This window comes from Tachyglossus aculeatus, chromosome 4 (genome assembly GCF_015852505.1).
Source record: "Tachyglossus aculeatus isolate mTacAcu1 chromosome 4, mTacAcu1.pri, whole genome shotgun sequence".
Lineage (NCBI taxonomy): Eukaryota > Metazoa > Chordata > Mammalia > Monotremata > Tachyglossidae > Tachyglossus > Tachyglossus aculeatus.
Window position 1 is genome coordinate 62,355,061 of NC_052069.1, and position 17,134 is coordinate 62,372,194.

The window sequence follows — 17,134 nt, forward strand, 5'->3', positions numbered from 1 at the left end:
AACTTTTCAAGGTTAAAACTGGATTAATAATTACTGAAATGATGGACACCATTACTTAAAATTGTAAATGCATTTACAGTTTTGCTTGCAGAAAATTTTAAAATCATTACTTTTAATATTATTAGTTGAGAAGGAGCACAGCCTAGTGGTATTATTGTATTAAAAACACTTTTCAAGGTTAAAACTGGATTAATAATTACTGAAATGAAGGACACCATTACTTAAAATTGTAAATGTATTTTCAGTTTTGCTTGCAGAGAATTTTAAAATTTATTACTATTAATATTACTAGTTGAGAAGGAGCACAGCCTAGTGGTATTATTGTATTAAAAACACTTTTCAAGGTTAAAACTGGATTAATAATTACTGAAATGATGGACACCATTACTTAAAGTTGTAAATGTATTTACAGTTTTGCTTGCAGAAAATTTTAAAATTATTACCATTAATATTACCAGTTGAGAAGGAGCACAGCCCTGAAAACGGGGAGTCCTGGCTTCTAATCCCAGCTCTGATGACTGCCAGCTGTACGACCTTGGACCTCTGTAGAGACGGAGGTTGAAGCCATGGGAGTGAATGAGTTCTCCAAGGGAATGGGTGTAGATGGAGAATAGAAGGTGACCCAGTATTGAGCCCTGAGGGACCCCCATAGTTAGGGGGTGGGAGGCAGAAAGAGACGGAGAAGGAGAGGCCAGAGCGATATGAGGAGAACCGAGAGAGGACAATGTCAGCAAAGCCAAGGTTAGATAATATTTCCAGGACAAGGGGGTGTCCGCAGTATTCAAGGCAGGTGACACTTCTAGGAAGGCAGTCGGATTTGGCGAGAACAATGCCTGGCACATAGGAAGTGCTTAACAAATACCTCAATTATTATTATTACTCTCCCATGTGCTTATTATGGTGCTCTGCACAAAGTGGTCAATAAATATGATTGACTGATCTGCAAATAACAGCCGGCGGCCACCTCTGTCTTCTTGAGGTTGCTGAGGATTCTGAAGTCCACCTTCTTCTGTACGTAGGTTACCACCGTGCATGCCTTTAAGTGCAGATATCAAAACTACAGAAATCACGATGCCAACCATCAGTGAGAACACACAGCCTTGACTCCATTTGCAACAGTGAAGGGTGTCAAGAAGCAGCCTTGATCCAGAACTCTGATTTTCCTTCCAGACTGGAGTGATTTTGGGGGTGCTGAACTCTTTTAGATAACAAAATTTGTGAAGAACATCCCACAGGCCTGTATTCTAATTCCAGCTCCGCCACTTGTCTGCTGTGTGACCTTGAGCAAGCCACTGAACTTCTCTGGGCCTCAGTTACCTCAACTGGAAAATGGCAATTAAGAATGTGAGTCCCAGGTGGGACAAGGACTGTGCCCAATCTGATTAGCTTATATCTATCCTAGAATTTAGTACAGTGCCTGGCATATAGTAAGTGCTTAACAAACACCAGAAAAAAGCAAATCAAAAGGCAACTGTGATTTCCTGAACCGAAAGCCTCCAGAAGGTCAATGAAGATCAGGGATAGGTTCTTGGTTCTGCTTTCTGCATTTCTCCAGCAGCTCTCCAACAGCAAAATCATGTCAGTAACAATAATAATAATAATGATGATGGCATTTATTAAGCGCTTACTATGTGCAAAGCACTGTTCTAAGCGCTGGGGAGCTTACAAGGTGATCAGGTTGTCCCACGGTGGGGGTTCACAGTCTTAATCCCCAGCAGTACTGTGTTCAGATAGAAAGTTGGATTGGCTTTCAGAAATAACGTTTTCTGCCAGCTAATTAATCAATCACATTTACGACGGCTTACTGCGTACAGAGCTATATATTAAGCGCTTGGGAGAGTACAGGATAACAGGGTGGGTAGATATGTTCCCTGCCTGCAACGAAGTTACAGTCAAGACGGAAGACAGACATTAATAAGAGTAAATAAATTACAGATATGTATTTAAGTGCTATGGGGCCAAGGGTGGGGTGAATAAAGGGTGCAAATCCAAGTGAAGCAGCGTGGCTTAGTGGAAAGAGGATGGGCTTGAGAGTCAGAGGATGTGGGTTCTAATCCCTGCTCCACAACTTGTCTGCTTTGTGACCCCGGACAAGCCACTTCACTTCTCTGTGCCTCAGTTCCCTTACCTGTAAAATGGGGATGAAGACTGTGAGCCCCACGTGGTGCAACTTGATTACCTTGTTTTCTACCCCAGTGCTCAGAACAGTGCTTGGCACATAGTAAGGGCTTAACAAATACCATTATTATTATTACTATTATTACTATGTGTACGGATGACACAGAAAGGAGTGGGAGAAGATTCTACCTTACTCTGCCGAGAACCTTTCCACCTGTCTACATGTTTTGTTTTGTTGTCTGTCTCCCGCTTCCAGACTGTGAGCCCGTTGTTGGGAAGGGACCGTCTCTATATGTTGCCGACTTGGACTTCCCAAGCGCTTAGTACAGTGCTCTGCACACAGTAAGCGCTCAATAAATACGATTGAATGAATGAATTCAATCGCATGAATCGTATTGAATCGTATTCAATGAATTGAATTCATTGAATTCAATGAATTCAATGAACAGTGGCCAGGAAAGTTTCACATGAGGCACGATCACCTTTCCCCCTCACACAGACAGATGTGGGCTTTTTTTTAACTCCGCGGGAACCTCCTGTTCCGAGATCACGCAACCATCAGTAAACTTCCTAGAGGATTGAGCCCGACTCACACATACACCTCTGCAGTAATACGTTTCTATCTGAAGCTTGGTTTATTGCCTTCGCTACGTCTGACCCAGCTGATGACCGTGCAGGATGACTGATTATAGGAAACTGTTCCGTGCTGCTGTCGGCAGCATCCCAGACCACTGATGGGCATTTAAGAGCTTTGCTGAAGTGTTCGGCTGAAATAGCATGGTTCAGTGGGTAGAGCACATGCCTGGGAGCAAGAAGGTCATGGGTTCTAATCCTGACTCCGCCACTTGTCTGCTCCGTGGCCCTGGGCAAGTCGCTTCAGGGCCTTGGTTACCTCATCTGCAAAATGGGGGTTAAGACTGTGAGCCCCATGTGGGACAAGGACTGTGTCCAACCTAATTTGTTTGTATCCACCCCAGCGCTTAGGTACAGCACCTGGCACATACTAAACGCTTAACAAATTCCATAATTATTATTTCTCTGGTCCGTGGCTGCGGTGCATTCGATCAGCAGTAGTGACAGGTCACTTAGGTGGGATTAATACCTCTGAATTTTGTCAGTCCATAGGCTGACATGGAGCTTTTTAAAAGACTTCTTGTTGTTCTTGTTTTCAGTTGCTACTGGCATAATAATAATAATACTGGTGGTATTTGTTAAGCGCTTACTATGTGCCAAGCACTGTTCTAAGCACTGGGGGGATACAAGGTAATCAAGGCCGTCCCACGTGGTGTTCACAGCCTTAATCCCCCTTTTATTCATTCATTCATTCATTCAATCGTATTTATTGAGCACTTACTGTGTGCACAGCACTGTACTAAGCGCTTGGGAAGTACAAGTTGGCAACATATACAGACGGTCCCTACCCAACAGCGGGTTCACAGTCTAGAAGGGGGAGGGAACTGAGGCACAGAGAAGTAAAGTGACTTGCCCAAAGTCACACAGCTGACAAGTGGCGGAGCCGGGATTAGAACCCATGACTTCTGACTCCCAAGCCCGTGCTCCTTCCACCGAGCCACGCTGCTTTTCCTTAGTTTTTGCCATCCACCACTTCTCCTGCATCAGAGTGCTTACTCTGTGCACTGTACTGAGAGAACAATCAATCAATCGTATTCATTGAGCGCTTACTGTGTGCAAAGCCCTGTACTAAGCGCTTGGGAAGTCCAAGTTGGCAACATCTAGAGACAGTCCCTACCCAACAGTGGGCTCACAGTCTAAAAGGGGAGACAGAGAACAAAACCAAACATACTAACAAAATAAAACAACATAACAGAGTTGGTATACATATCCCCGGTCCACAAGGAGCTTCATCAGACGTTACTGAATCTGTACTATTTGTTTGGAAAAGCAGGTACACCACTTAAAAAAAATTTTTTTTTTTTTTACAACCCAGTTTCTGCTCTGAAGCCACACCTGATAACGATTATGGCAGTAGCCAGCAGCAGTTAGGCATCGCTGTCACTGGAGATGAAGAACAGGGGAGACTGTGAATTCTCTAGCATTCTCATAGGGTATGTCACGGGGCTGTACAATGGCACCATCTATTAGACTGTAGGAAAAGGCTCATAGCTCAGACGTACTTTTTTGTGTTTTGCTGTCAGCCGAAGCAGCGTGTTTGATACACCTGGCGGATACTGGCACACATACGAAGAAGGGAAGTAGTAAAAGTAGTACTAGCAGTTATTTACTGAGTGTCTACTTGGTGCAGATCACTGTGCTAGGTGCTTGAGAAGTACAGAATACAGAATTTACAAGCTCCCTACCCAAAAGGAGCTTACAAAGGAAGCAGCGTTACTTAGTGGAAAGAGCGTGGGTTTGGGAGCCAGAGGTCATTGGTTCTAATCCCGGCTCCACCAGTTGTCAGATGTGTGACTTTGGGCAAGTCACTTCACTTCTCTGGGCCTCAGTTACCTCATCTGTAAACTGGGGATTAATCAATCAATCAATCGTATTTATTGAGCGCTTACTGTGTGCAGAGCACTGGACTAAGCGCTTGGGAAGTCCAAGTTGGCAACATATAGAGACAGTCCCTACTCAACAGTGGGCTCACAGTCTAAAAGGGGGAGATAGAGAACAAAACCAAACATACTAACAAAATAAAATAAATAGAAGAGATATGTACAAGTAAAATAAATAAATCAATAAATAGAGTAATAAATATGTACAAACATATATCCATATATACAGGTGCTGTGGGGAAGGGAAGGAGGTAAGATGGGGGGGATGGAGATGGGGACGAGGGGGAGAGGAAGGAAGGGGCTCAGTCTGGGAAGGCCTCCTGGAGCCCCCCGTGGGACAACCTGATCACCTTGTATCCCCCCCCAGCGCTTAGAACAGTGCTTTGCACAGAGTAAGTGCTTAACAAATGCCATCGTTATTATTATTATTACATTTTCATTGCAGGGGTGGGGGAGGGAAAGAGACAGAAGGGAAGACAAATGAGGGCTGGGAGACAGGTGAGGAGGTCAATGCCATCGACTAGCCATAGCAAGACGAGCGCTTGCACTGGGGTGGTAACAGTTTCGATGGAGAGGACGGGGTTGATCCGATACACCGACGGTACTGGTGTTGATGATCGAGAACACCGTTTGTGTTTGCTTTGCCTTCCTAAGACCAGGCCGGGCCTCGAAATCAAGATCAACTCCGACACGAAAGTGGCCGAGACTGATGAACTTGATGGCAGCATGGTATGATCACATTAGATCCACGCTAAAATTCTCAAGTGATTGCTGATTCCCCTTGGGATTGCACCAAATGTTTTGAAGCAATGTTTACGTCATGAAGCTAATAACGAAAAATTGGTATCTGTTAAGCGCTTCTGGGGCCATGCTCTGTGCTAAGGGCTGGGGAAGATCTGACACAATCCAACCAGATACAGTCTCTATCCCCCCACAGGAATCAGTCTGAGTGGAAGGGAGAACAGTCATCGAATCCTCACTTTACAAGTGAGGGAATCCGAGCCATGGAGAAGTGGTTTCGCAGCAGTCAGGTGGTGGAGTCGGAATTAGAACCCAGGTCTTTCCACTAACAATCAGCCCACCGCTGCTTTTGAAGCAGTTTACCAATCCAATAAAAAGAACACATCTAGCACCCGCTACCTCCGAGCTAAATCTGTTGGGCGGCCATGCTTCATTCAGTCCTGCTTTACTGATGCCTCATCAGACCAGTTGTGAGGTGAGGCTGTTAACTGTCTCATAGTGTGTGAACAACTGCACAAGCTACGATGGGACTTTTCAATTTCTTACAGCGGGGCTGGGTGACCAGCTGGCCGTGGCTTGGAAGAAAGCGGTTTGGGAGGGGAGGGGAGAGGGCGGGTTTTTTCTTCCCCTTCTTTGGATGGAGGGGAGCCGCTCGATCACCAAAGAGGGACAGATCTGCCATGTGAGAAGAAAATGGACATGGGCAGTGATGAACCCAGCCCATGGTTAGAGGGACTTAAATTCATGGTCGAGGCCCTTGGTCAGCCCCCGTCACCTCTCGCTCAACACCTTTCAACCCAGCCAGACGTGTTCAATCAATCAATCGTATTTCTTGAGCGCTTACTGTGTGCAGAGCACTGTACTAAGCGCTTGGGAAGTACAAGTTGGCAACAGAGACAGTCCCTACCCAACAGTGCGCTCACAGTCTAGAAGGGGGAGACAGACAACAAAACCAAACATATTAACAAAATAAAATAAATAGAACAGATATGTACAAGTAAAATAAATAAATAGAGTAATAAATATGGACAAACATATATACATATATCCTGCTCGGACAGGGAATTCCATCAGCAAGAAGGTGGGCAGGGGGTGCCAACACACTGTCAAGTGCACATGAAGCTTCCACGGGATAACACGGATGCAATGTCATAGTGCACGAGGCAGCTGTAGTTACCGTCGAATTCCCATATTTGCCAGCCCTTTTCCACACTCTCTTACAGACATACGGATGTAGATTTATAGACAGGATAAAGAGCACTTGGAAATATTCTGATGACTTGACACCTGTCCACATGTTTTGTTTCATTGTCTGTCTCCCCCTTCTAGACTGTGAGCCTGCTGTTGGGTAGGGACCGTCTCTTTATGCTGCCGACTTGTACTTCCCAAGCACTTAGTACAGTGCTCTGCACACAGTAAGCACTCAATAAATACAATTGAATGAATGAATGAATGAATGAAATACAGAAGCAAAAACAAACAATAGAACTGTAGAAAACATTTCTGACCCCTACTACGATTTACTTGATTTCGACTTACTTCCTTTCGGAAACCTCAGGAAGATTTAATTTTGTGTGTGTTTACACACATCCGTTCAATGGATTATTACTAGATGAAGTTTTTAATGCTACTGAGCAAGAGAATCGGTTATTGCTTACTTTTATTGATGAAGAAGCATAGAGCATATCTTCAAGGGCGAAATGGCAGCACTGGTTCAAATACTCCTGGCAGAATTCTTGGATCAGCTGCAGATTATATAGACTATCAGCCAATGACATAGTCTCCTTCAAACAAATATCTTGGAGATGAAGAAAAGAGAAAATGGATTAATATCAATTTTATGATAAAATCATTCTCTAAATTATCTGAAATTGAATTCTCTGGTATGAATTCTCAATCAGAAACACACAATGATAAAAATATACCTGGCATTCTTTTCAAACATTCAAGAACCCTAGAAGACTAACTACTACATTATGCTAATTACATTTCAATTCTCTGCATAATATATTGAATATCTAAAGCTGAAGAAGTGAACATCCAACTGCCTTCTAAATAACTTGTTTTGCATTTAATGCATTCCTTGAAAAATGTTATTTATCCATAAACTTTTCATGTCATAAATACTAACTATTCAATCTGCACAGCCCATGCCTAATTTTACTGCATTCTGTAGCTGAGGAGTCAGAGAGCACGATTTCCACTTGACAGTTTAGTGAACCTTGCCTTATTTTTGATAATAGTAGAGGGAAATATTTCTTGTCAGGTTTTCTACAATGTATTTCAAATGCCTAACTTGGGTTTGCAGCAGCAGTGCCCTTAATAACAATTGCCTTTATTAGAAGCTATAAAAATGGATTTCTTAATGAGATCTCTGTAAGGCACAGGGATATTAGTGAACACACTCACCCTCCAGTCTGACAATATCAGGACAGTAGAAATGGATCAGGGCAGCTAAGGCACAACCATCTGTACCATCCTTCAAAAGATTTTCTACCAACGGAATGCAGGGCAGCTGCTTCAGCAGGGTCTGTTCCTTCCTATAACGAGCCTGCCATGTAAAAAAAAAAAAAGAGACTGAAATAGACACTTGCTCAATGACACATGTGGAAAAACGGTAGACATATACTACGGATTCAACGGCTCCATTAGCAAATTGGAGGGAAGTAGAACTAATCCTCGCTTTGGCCGCGGTGATCTAGAGGAATCATTATTCCAAGGAAAGGGGATGTCTACTGGTTTTTGAGAGTGCTGCCATTCGAAGCTATTTTATTTATAATGTTAATAGGAAACCAACAAATTCCGTTTCCCAATTTTTAGTGAAACTGGGGTTAAACACCAGAAAAGGATTAAAGAGCGTGAATACGTCTCTTAGGTGTTAAAAACGGGGGCAGGTTTGAACAAGGTATGGCTTACTGCCAAGTGTCTACCCTGAGAGCTATTCGTGCAGGGATGGAAAGGAGGGACAAAGTGACCAGAATGTTGGAGGGAGGGACACGGTGACCAGATTGTTGATGAAAAATGTTACTGCTTCTTAAGAAATTCTGTAGGTATTAAGAATAACTATAAAAAACCCAGAATGGTTGTCACCTTTGCTAATAAGGTTTTCTAATTTATTTTAGCACCTCCCTGTGGGCAGGGAATGTGTCTATCAAACTCACTTACACTGTGTCTACTAAACTCTGCGCATAGTTGGCACTCAATAAATACAATTGATTGACTAATTCCCCCTCTAGACTGTAAACTCTTGGTGATCAGGGAACATGTCTACTAACTCTTAGATTATACTCTCCCAAGCACTTAGTACAGTGCCCTGCACACAGTAAGCGCTCAATAAATACCACTGATTGAATGAAATTTTAAGAAAAGGATGAGCTTTTGAAGTTGAAGGATGTTCCACAATGAACTGGGCAACTACTCAATCAATCCATACACACTCAGCCAGGGCTCTCCCACACAAATCTTCAGGGAAGCAGTGCCTTTCCTGTTCCTGTCACTATTTCCCACTGGGGAAAAAAGGGATAACGTGTTATCCTCAAAAGATTTCTTGGGAATAATATAGTTTAGGAGAAGGAACTATCCTAAAACATAATGCTTAATGTCAAGGTAAGGGAATCTGGCTCAACAGAAAGAGTACGGGTTTGGGAGTCAGAGGATGTGGCTTCTAATCCCGGCTCCACCTCTTGTCTGCTGTGTGACTTGGGCAAGTCACTTAACTTCTCTGTGCCTCAGTTCCCTCATCTGTAAAATGGGGATTAAGACTATGAGCCTCATGCGGGACAACCTGATTACCTTGTATCTACCCTAGCGTTTAGAACAGTGCTTGGCACATAGTAAGCACTTAACAAATACCACAATTATTATATCTGACTTGAACAATGGGACCTCTCCTTATGTAGGTATCTGTGCTATTCCTTGCAATCAGAATTATTTTTTCCTCCCATTCTACTTGACTTTCTAACACTGGATGTGAAGTTGTGTAAAAATGGGAATAACAATATGCTTTTTTACCTGTAGGCAGGTCTGCACCTCTTATACTGTGGACATTTTGGCTAAGATGATGAAAACAAGATTTTGGAAAACTGAAAATTAATTTTGGGAAGCACACTTTGGAACATGATTTAAATTTTCTCCTTTGTAATGGTTCGGGAAATTAACCACTGGCTCAAAAACAAGGCAGTATCCTGGTCCTTTCCCAATTAATTCCCAACATCTCGAATAGAATTAATTCAACTGCCACCTCTAGAACCTATATACTTACAGATGTCCCTCCTCAGCACTTGTGTATATGTGACTTTGGGCAAGTCACTTGACTTCTCTGTGCCTCAGTTACCATTTCTGTAAAATGGGGATTAAGACTGTGAGCCTGACATGGGACAACCTGATCACCTTGTATCCTCCCCAGTGCTTAGAACAGTGCTTTGCACATGGTAAGCGCTTAACAAATGCTGTTATTATTATTATTATGCATATTCAATGGCACCCTCAATTATTTACTCTGACTGTTGTACTTGTAAACATTTTTATGCCTATCTCCCCCAGCAGAATGTGATCTCCATGAGGGCAGGAAATGAATGAACCAATCAATCAGTGGTATTTATGGAGCGCTTATGCTGTGCAGAGCACTGTACTAAGTGCTTGGGAAAGTACAATACAACCAAGCCGGCAGAAAAGTTCCTTGCCTAAAATGAGCTTACAGTCTAGGTGGGAAGCAGACATTAGTTCAAGTAAATAAATTATAGATATGACCATAAGGGCTGAGGGTGGGGTGATTATCAATGTGAGTGTCTTGGGATGGTTATAGCAGTTAGAGCAGATAAGGATACATTTCAACTGGTCTCAGTTGGTCTGATGTCAGGATTTCGGGCCAACACCGTTTTTGCAGCAGGAGTGCAGGAATCCAGTAAGTCCTTTCCTCCAAACTCTTTTGCCCCCATCTCTCCATCAGAGTCCCACCGCCTTATAGGCCCTATTTAGGATTTTATTTTGGTATCATACAGTCGTATTTGATTAACTGTAACTAAAACCAACCAATACAGGCCAGTGGGAACATATATGGAGTCAAGCTATAATTCTGCTGTTAGCAGAAGTGAACAAAGTATCCTTTGATAAAGGAGTTTTGCTACAATGGGTTTTCATTTTATGTTTCAGATAGAATGCCTTTGCACAATTAGGGGACATTCTTCCAACAACAAGTTCCTGGACACAATATGATGTGGTGTTGAAGAAGATATATTTAATCACATCACAATCTTTTAGACTGTGAGCCCACTGTTGGGTAGGGACTGTCTCTATATGTTGCCAATTTGTACTTCCCAAGTGCTTAGTACAGTGCTCTGCACATAGTAAGCACTCAATAAATACGATTGATGATGATCACATGCGGGTCAACTTGATGGATTTAACTGAAATTTAATTCCACCAAGAGGCCTGGTTGATGACAACAGTCCCCAAAAAAGGATGCAGAAAAACCTCCCCAAATTATGATGATTATTACATGATTTTATTAGATAGAAAAACTTACTGACTTAGATCAATAAGGAGTTTTTGGTACCCTATCACATTTACAGTGGATAAAAAAGAACATCAGAATACTTTGTGTCACATCAATAGAAAAAAAAAAGACTAACTTCCAAACAGCTTTTATTCTCAAGTGCATGCAATTCCTCCTCACCCCAATTGAAATTCTTGCACATAAAAAGAATCATTAGAGGCACTTTTCCATTTAAGTGGATTGAATAATGCCATGATTTCCTTTTCAAAGTACATCTTGTAACTGTGCTGATATTTTCCCGGGGGACAGCTTACTCTGGATGGCTAGAACCTTTCCGGGCAGTATTTCCAATAACTGATGAAATGACATGAAATGAATACACCGGCACAACATGGACAATGTCCTTCTAATTTATGTAATTAGAGCAAAGTGAAGGAGTTGGACAAACTTACAGGGACCAGTTTCCAAAACCATTTGGAAGGAGACTTCAGTATAAGGAAGCAGCAGAAAAAAGAAAAGCAAAGGCAAAAAGGAAAAACTTATCAGAATTAATTTTTATGAAACATTGGCAGCACAACCTTCACTGATTTGAAAAGGGGTTGATTTCTAATAGCGGCTTTTAAATGCCGTCAATTTTGCTACAGTGGGTTTTCATTTTATGTTTCAGATAGAAAGCCACTGCACAATTAGGGAACATTCTTCCAACAACACGTGCCTGGACACAATATGCCGTGGTGTTGAAGAAATGGTTTTGTGTCCCCCAGACGGCATGTGAGTATGACACATGGTTCTTATGATGTGAGGTACTTTCAGAACACAACTCCAGCATTATGGGAAAACGAGCTAAATAGGATCCATGTTGCAGCATTACTTTCCCTCTTGGTCTTCCACCCAAATAGAAGATCACAGATTTCCAGTTACGCCCAGGGTTTGACCGCAACGTTTGGATCAACCTGGCTCGGTGAGAAAGTACATTCTCCGTGAAATCGAAGTCACCACCAGAGATGTAAACTTTCGGTCGGAAATGAGATGTGCCCTTACTGAATACAACCCACGGTTCTCGAGAATAATTCAATCAGCTTAATACCTGGATTCTCATCGACCTGATCAAATGAACAGCTCTATGTATGTAATGATCTTCTTTCGTACGATGAAGTCGATTAAACTGATTTTTAAAATGTGTATCGCTACTAAAAGCATCCATATTTCTGAATAGTTAATAGGCTATGCTCCGTCGTTTCTAATCAATAAAAAAACTCATGCAGCAAACACATAAATGGATTTCTGTGGCCCCCTATGGAAAAATGTGGATGTCCCCGAGGAAGCTGAATCTAGGTATAAGTAGAATATTTTTTATGGCATTTGTTAAGTGCTACTATTTGCTGCACACTGTACTGAGCGCCGGGATAGATATGACCTAATCAGGTTGGACACAGTCCCTGTCCCACATGGGGCTCACGGTCTTAATCCCCATTTTACCGATGAGGTAACTGAGGCACAGAAAGGTGAAATGATTTGCCCAAAGTCACACAACAGACACATGGCGGAGCTGAGATTACAAACCAGGTCCTTCTGACCCCTGGGCCCATGCTCTTTCCACTAGACCATGCTGCTTTTTTAGAATATACTAAATTGTCCCCAATTTAGAAAGAAATTGAATACAAAAGAATTATCCGTCAGGATAGGCATTACAGAAAGGTTTAATTTTACTTGAGTGGCTGCTTGAAACACCACAGGGAACTTTATTAAGCTGGACGCATTAATGTGAGCGTGGAGCCGGTTGACCTAGTGGGATGGGTAATTTGCACGAGGAGACTGAGCTCCAGGAAGAAAACCGCGGCCATCAGAGGGGCTCACATCCTTCTTCTTCCTCTTCCCCTCTTGCCAGCATTTACTTCTGGCATGCTGTATTCCAGGGCTAATAGTCCCAGCAATTTCAGGGACAGATGTGAAGGCACAGGGAAGGAAGGGACAAAACCTCTGCCTGGAAGGCGTACTTCCCCATGCTAGCCTAGGTCCTTCCCATGGCCTTAATCAGGCTCAGAGTCACGACTTCTGCTTGCTCCAAGTTCAAAGGACTCAGTAGTAGCGACGGTATTTACCAAATGCCTACTCGGTGCAAAAACACTGTCCCGATCGCTGGGGAAAAGCACAAGGGAGAGAATTAGACACTGTCCTTGGCCCCCAAGGGATCCACAATCTAAGAATGATGAGGGTGGGGAAGAGCGAAGGATTGGTGATGTTCACATAAGGAAAGAGGACATGTTAAATCCGCCCCCCGAAAAGATAACGTGAACAGTAAGTTCAACAAGAACAATAGAGTACCATGGCTAGAAAACAGAAGCAGAGAGAAATAACCTGGCTGAGGGGAAAAGACACAGGACTGTGATTCTAATCACAACACTTCAACTTGCCTGCTGTCTGATCTTGGGCAGGCACAACTTCTCTGGGCCTCATTTTTCTCATCTGTAAAATGGAGCTTATTACCTGTTCTTCCTTCCCCGCCGGGATCGTGAGCCTCATGTGGGACAGGGATCGTGTTCTGTCTGATTATCAACACTGTAAACGAGTTGACCGACTCTTTTACACTGAATTCTCCCAAGTGCTTAGTATAGTGCTCTGCATAAAGAAAGCTCTCAATAAATACAATTGATTCATTATCCTCCCTCTACCTCAGGGTTTAGCACAGAACTTGGAACATAGTAAGCACTTAAATACCAACCAACCAATCCAACAGTAAATGCCAACTGTACTAAAGGAGTGATTATTATGTGCGGAGCACTTCACTAAGCACATGGGAAAATTCAGTATAATAGAGTTGGTAGACATGATCCCAGCCTACAAGGAACTACAATGTGTGTGTGGGGTGTGTGTGTGTGTGACTAAAATAAATTACAGATAGGGGAAATGCGAGAGAATAAGGATATGTACAAACGTCCTGCGGGGCTGGGTTGAATGAAAATGCTTAAGGGGTATACAGTCAAGTGCACAGTTGATGCAGAGGGGAGGTGGATAAGGAAAATGAGGGTTTAGGATCCACAATCATTAGTATTGATACAGAAACAGAGTTTCAGACTCCTCGCGCCTCAAAATACAAAGGCTTAAGGCACAAAATCTTAAATGATTTGCTCAGTCAAAGAGCAGTATATGTATGAGGGAAGCTGTTCTATTAAAAGATAGAGTTTCCTGGTAGGGCCAGCCCATTATTAGTCACAAGGATCTAGGGAGGATTTCCAGAAGAAGCAGATTTGGAAGAAGAGCGAACATAGCTGGAAAAACAATTCCTTAGCTCAGAAAAAAAAAAAGATGTCAGTGGAATGGAGAGAAATGAGAGAGTCAACAAAACAAAAAAAAGTAGGGCACGATGCAGGCTTTGGAAGCAGTGATGGGAAATTCCATGCAGATGCCCAAAGTAAGAGAGAGGAAAAAAAGGAAATGGTGGTTGGAGAAAGCATAATGGAAGCTGATTTTATCAGCAGATTTATCTGCCAAACAAAGGGACCGGAAATGCAAGGCTTTGAAGAAGAAAGCTGCGGAAAACAAACATGATGAAATGAGTGGTGACCGGAGCACAGGTAAATGGTTCAGAGTAAATATTTGGAGGAATGTGCTCATTTTGGAAACAGCAGGACAACAGCATTTAGCAGTAGCCTTGCTGTGGAATGAGAGAGTGGGGGGAACCTGGAGAACTGCCCTTAGATATGACTTCAGATTATACTTTGGACATGAAATCTGAAATCTCACTTCTCATCAGGCCAGAAGCAATAATAGGCACTTGAATAGCTCCTGCAAGTTTTGACAGTTCTCTCCTTCAGGACATGAGGGGCCACGTAGTGTATAGATACACAGAAACCAATGATCATTCTTCTTTCTTATCAATGAGGCTCCAAACGTATCAGATCTCCAATGCTCTATTTCTCTCAAGAGCCACACCTCAAAACATCACGTAGAATGAATAATAATATGCAACAAGAAAACCTTAGGCAACTCGCACATCAGGTGATACTTTATGGCAAGCGAAGAAGGTACACAAAAAATTAGGAGGCCCCTGCAAAAAACAGACAGTGAAGAGGAAAACAAGAGTAACAAAAGTAATCTGTCACCTAATTTCTCTGTAGGGGTAAAAGACATGAAGATGGAAAGGGTAAAAACAACATGAAAAATAGCCCCTCTGATTTCAAAATATCCAGGGCTATCGAGCCGGAATATTCAGAAATAAGCCTCCATACTGGAGGAGTTGCTAAATGTACTTGAGAACAGCATAGCCTAGTGACAAGAGCACAGTCTGGAAGTCCGAAGACCTGGGTTCTAATCCCAGCTCTGCCACTTGTCTGCTGTGTGACCACGGCCAAGTCAGTTAGCTTCCCTGTGCCGCGGTTCCTGCATCTGCAAAATGGGGATTACGACTGTGAGCCCTATGCGGGACTTGGTCTGTGTCCAATGTGATTAGCTTGCATCTACCCCCGTATAGTGCCTGGCACATAGTAAGAGCTTAACAAATAACATTTAAAAAGAGCTACAGTAATTTAATATTTGGTGCCGGATCCCAAGCACTTTGCAGACTTTCCGAGGGTTGAAAAGATTACTGAAAAAAGGAAAGCAAAGAAACTATGGTTTTTGAGTAAGTATAGATTATGCTGAACATAATGTGGCTTACATACGGACAATTAAAAAACAATTCTGGCTTTAGAAAGTGTGCCCAGAAGTAGAAGATGGCAAGGCAATCCTCTCAAAAAGGTCCCTAACATCAACAAGTTGGTCATCCTTTGTTGAAAAATGTAAAATGCATCATTTGCTTCTTGTCCATGAGGTCTCAGAAGATCAGAATCCTGCAGGCCCTTGAAAATTTGGTTTTCACTCCATAATAAGGATAATTGTGGAATTTTTCATCAGTCATATTTACCGAGCGCTTACTGTGTGCAGGGCACTGTACTAAGCACTTGGGAGACTTCAATATAACAGAGTTGGTAGACATGTTCCCTGTCCACAATGAGCTTACAGTCTAGAGGGGGAGACGGACATTAATATCAATAAATAAATTACAAATATGAACATAAGCGCTGTTGGGTTGAGGGCGGGGTGAAAAAAGGGAGCAAATCCAAGTGCAAGGGTGATATGGAGGGGCATGGGAGAAAAGGAAATGAGGGCTTAGTCAGGGAAGGCCTCTTAGAGATGTGCCTTCAATAAGGCTTTAATTGATCATAATAATAATGATGATGATGGTATTTGTTAAAGTCAATCAACAAATAGCCTTTATTGAGTACCTAAGAGCTGTGCTCTGCACACAGTAAGTGCTCAATAAATACGACTGAATGAATGGGCACTGTACTAAGCACTGGGATGGATACAAGAGAAGCAAAGCAGACACAGTCCCTGTCCTGCATTGGGCTGCCAGTCTAAGTGGGAGGGAGAAAAGGCATTTATTCCTGCCCTTAACCGATGAGGAAACCAGCACAGAAGCTGAGTGGCTTCCTTAAGGTCGTACTCGTTCGCCCCATGACGTGAAAAATAATTGGCGGCAGCAGTCCCAACATTTTAAAGGAAGTGCGGGCCCTTTGCAGGGCAGGGCAAAAGACTAAATAGTAGAGTGAAGTGTTCTATATGTTTTTCTTAATAGTGGCCCTTCTCCCGCTGCATCTGGGATGGGGGTGAAGTGGAATGTGTGGAAAAAAAAAATTACACTGTAGTTCTTTCCCCTTCTTTACTGCACGGGATCCAACCTCTGGAGGGGCCCGTCTGAATCAAGCCTGAACCTGATGGAGTTTTGCAGCCCATCCCAATCCGTTAGGACCCACCTCCCAAACTGTTGCAAATCCAGGCATGAGTCAAGTGGGAGAATGTCTAGGCCTTAATTCCACGGTTATGGAACTTCTTTTTGGGAAGGGAAATACACTGAAATCCACATACAAAAGTTAGTAAGGAAGTAGTTTTGGGGGGTTAATATTAAACAAATTATTAAGCTTTCTTAGTGAAACATTTGAAAGCCTGATTAAGAAGGAATTTTTCTAAACCACATGGATGTCTTTCTTCAATTCCATCTGTTTACAGTCTATTTATGGTAAATGACAGATACTCTGCACACAGTAAGCGCTCAATAAATACAACTGAATGAATAATACACAAAAATTTTTAAGGAATAGGCAGGACTGAATTAAGCTGCCTGCATTTCAATTCACTTTGGATTTCTCTCCCTGTTATAAAATCTTTGTCAAACATGGCAACAGGTAAAACTGCATATTCAAGCAATTTGCTTTTCAAAAGGCTAATC

At 42.5% G+C, this 17,134-nt stretch overlaps 1 protein-coding gene across 4 annotated transcripts in view; it reads right to left on the bottom strand.

Moving 5' to 3' along the window:
* Positions 1 to 17,134, bottom strand: part of CAMSAP2 (calmodulin regulated spectrin associated protein family member 2) — a 150,307-nt gene that overhangs the window by 52,716 nt on the left and 80,457 nt on the right. For 2 of the 4 annotated variants that reach the window (XM_038744537.1, XM_038744536.1), the window contains exons 5-7: positions 11,319 to 11,351; positions 7,782 to 7,923; positions 7,031 to 7,170 (exon numbers count right to left, since the gene is read on the bottom strand). In XM_038744537.1, the coding sequence (XP_038600465.1) occupies positions 7,031 to 7,170; positions 7,782 to 7,923; positions 11,319 to 11,351 (315 nt within the window). The remainder of the gene's footprint in view (positions 1 to 7,030; positions 7,171 to 7,781; positions 7,924 to 11,318; positions 11,352 to 17,134) is intronic. The other 2 variants (XM_038744539.1, XM_038744538.1) reach the window with 1 other exon arrangement.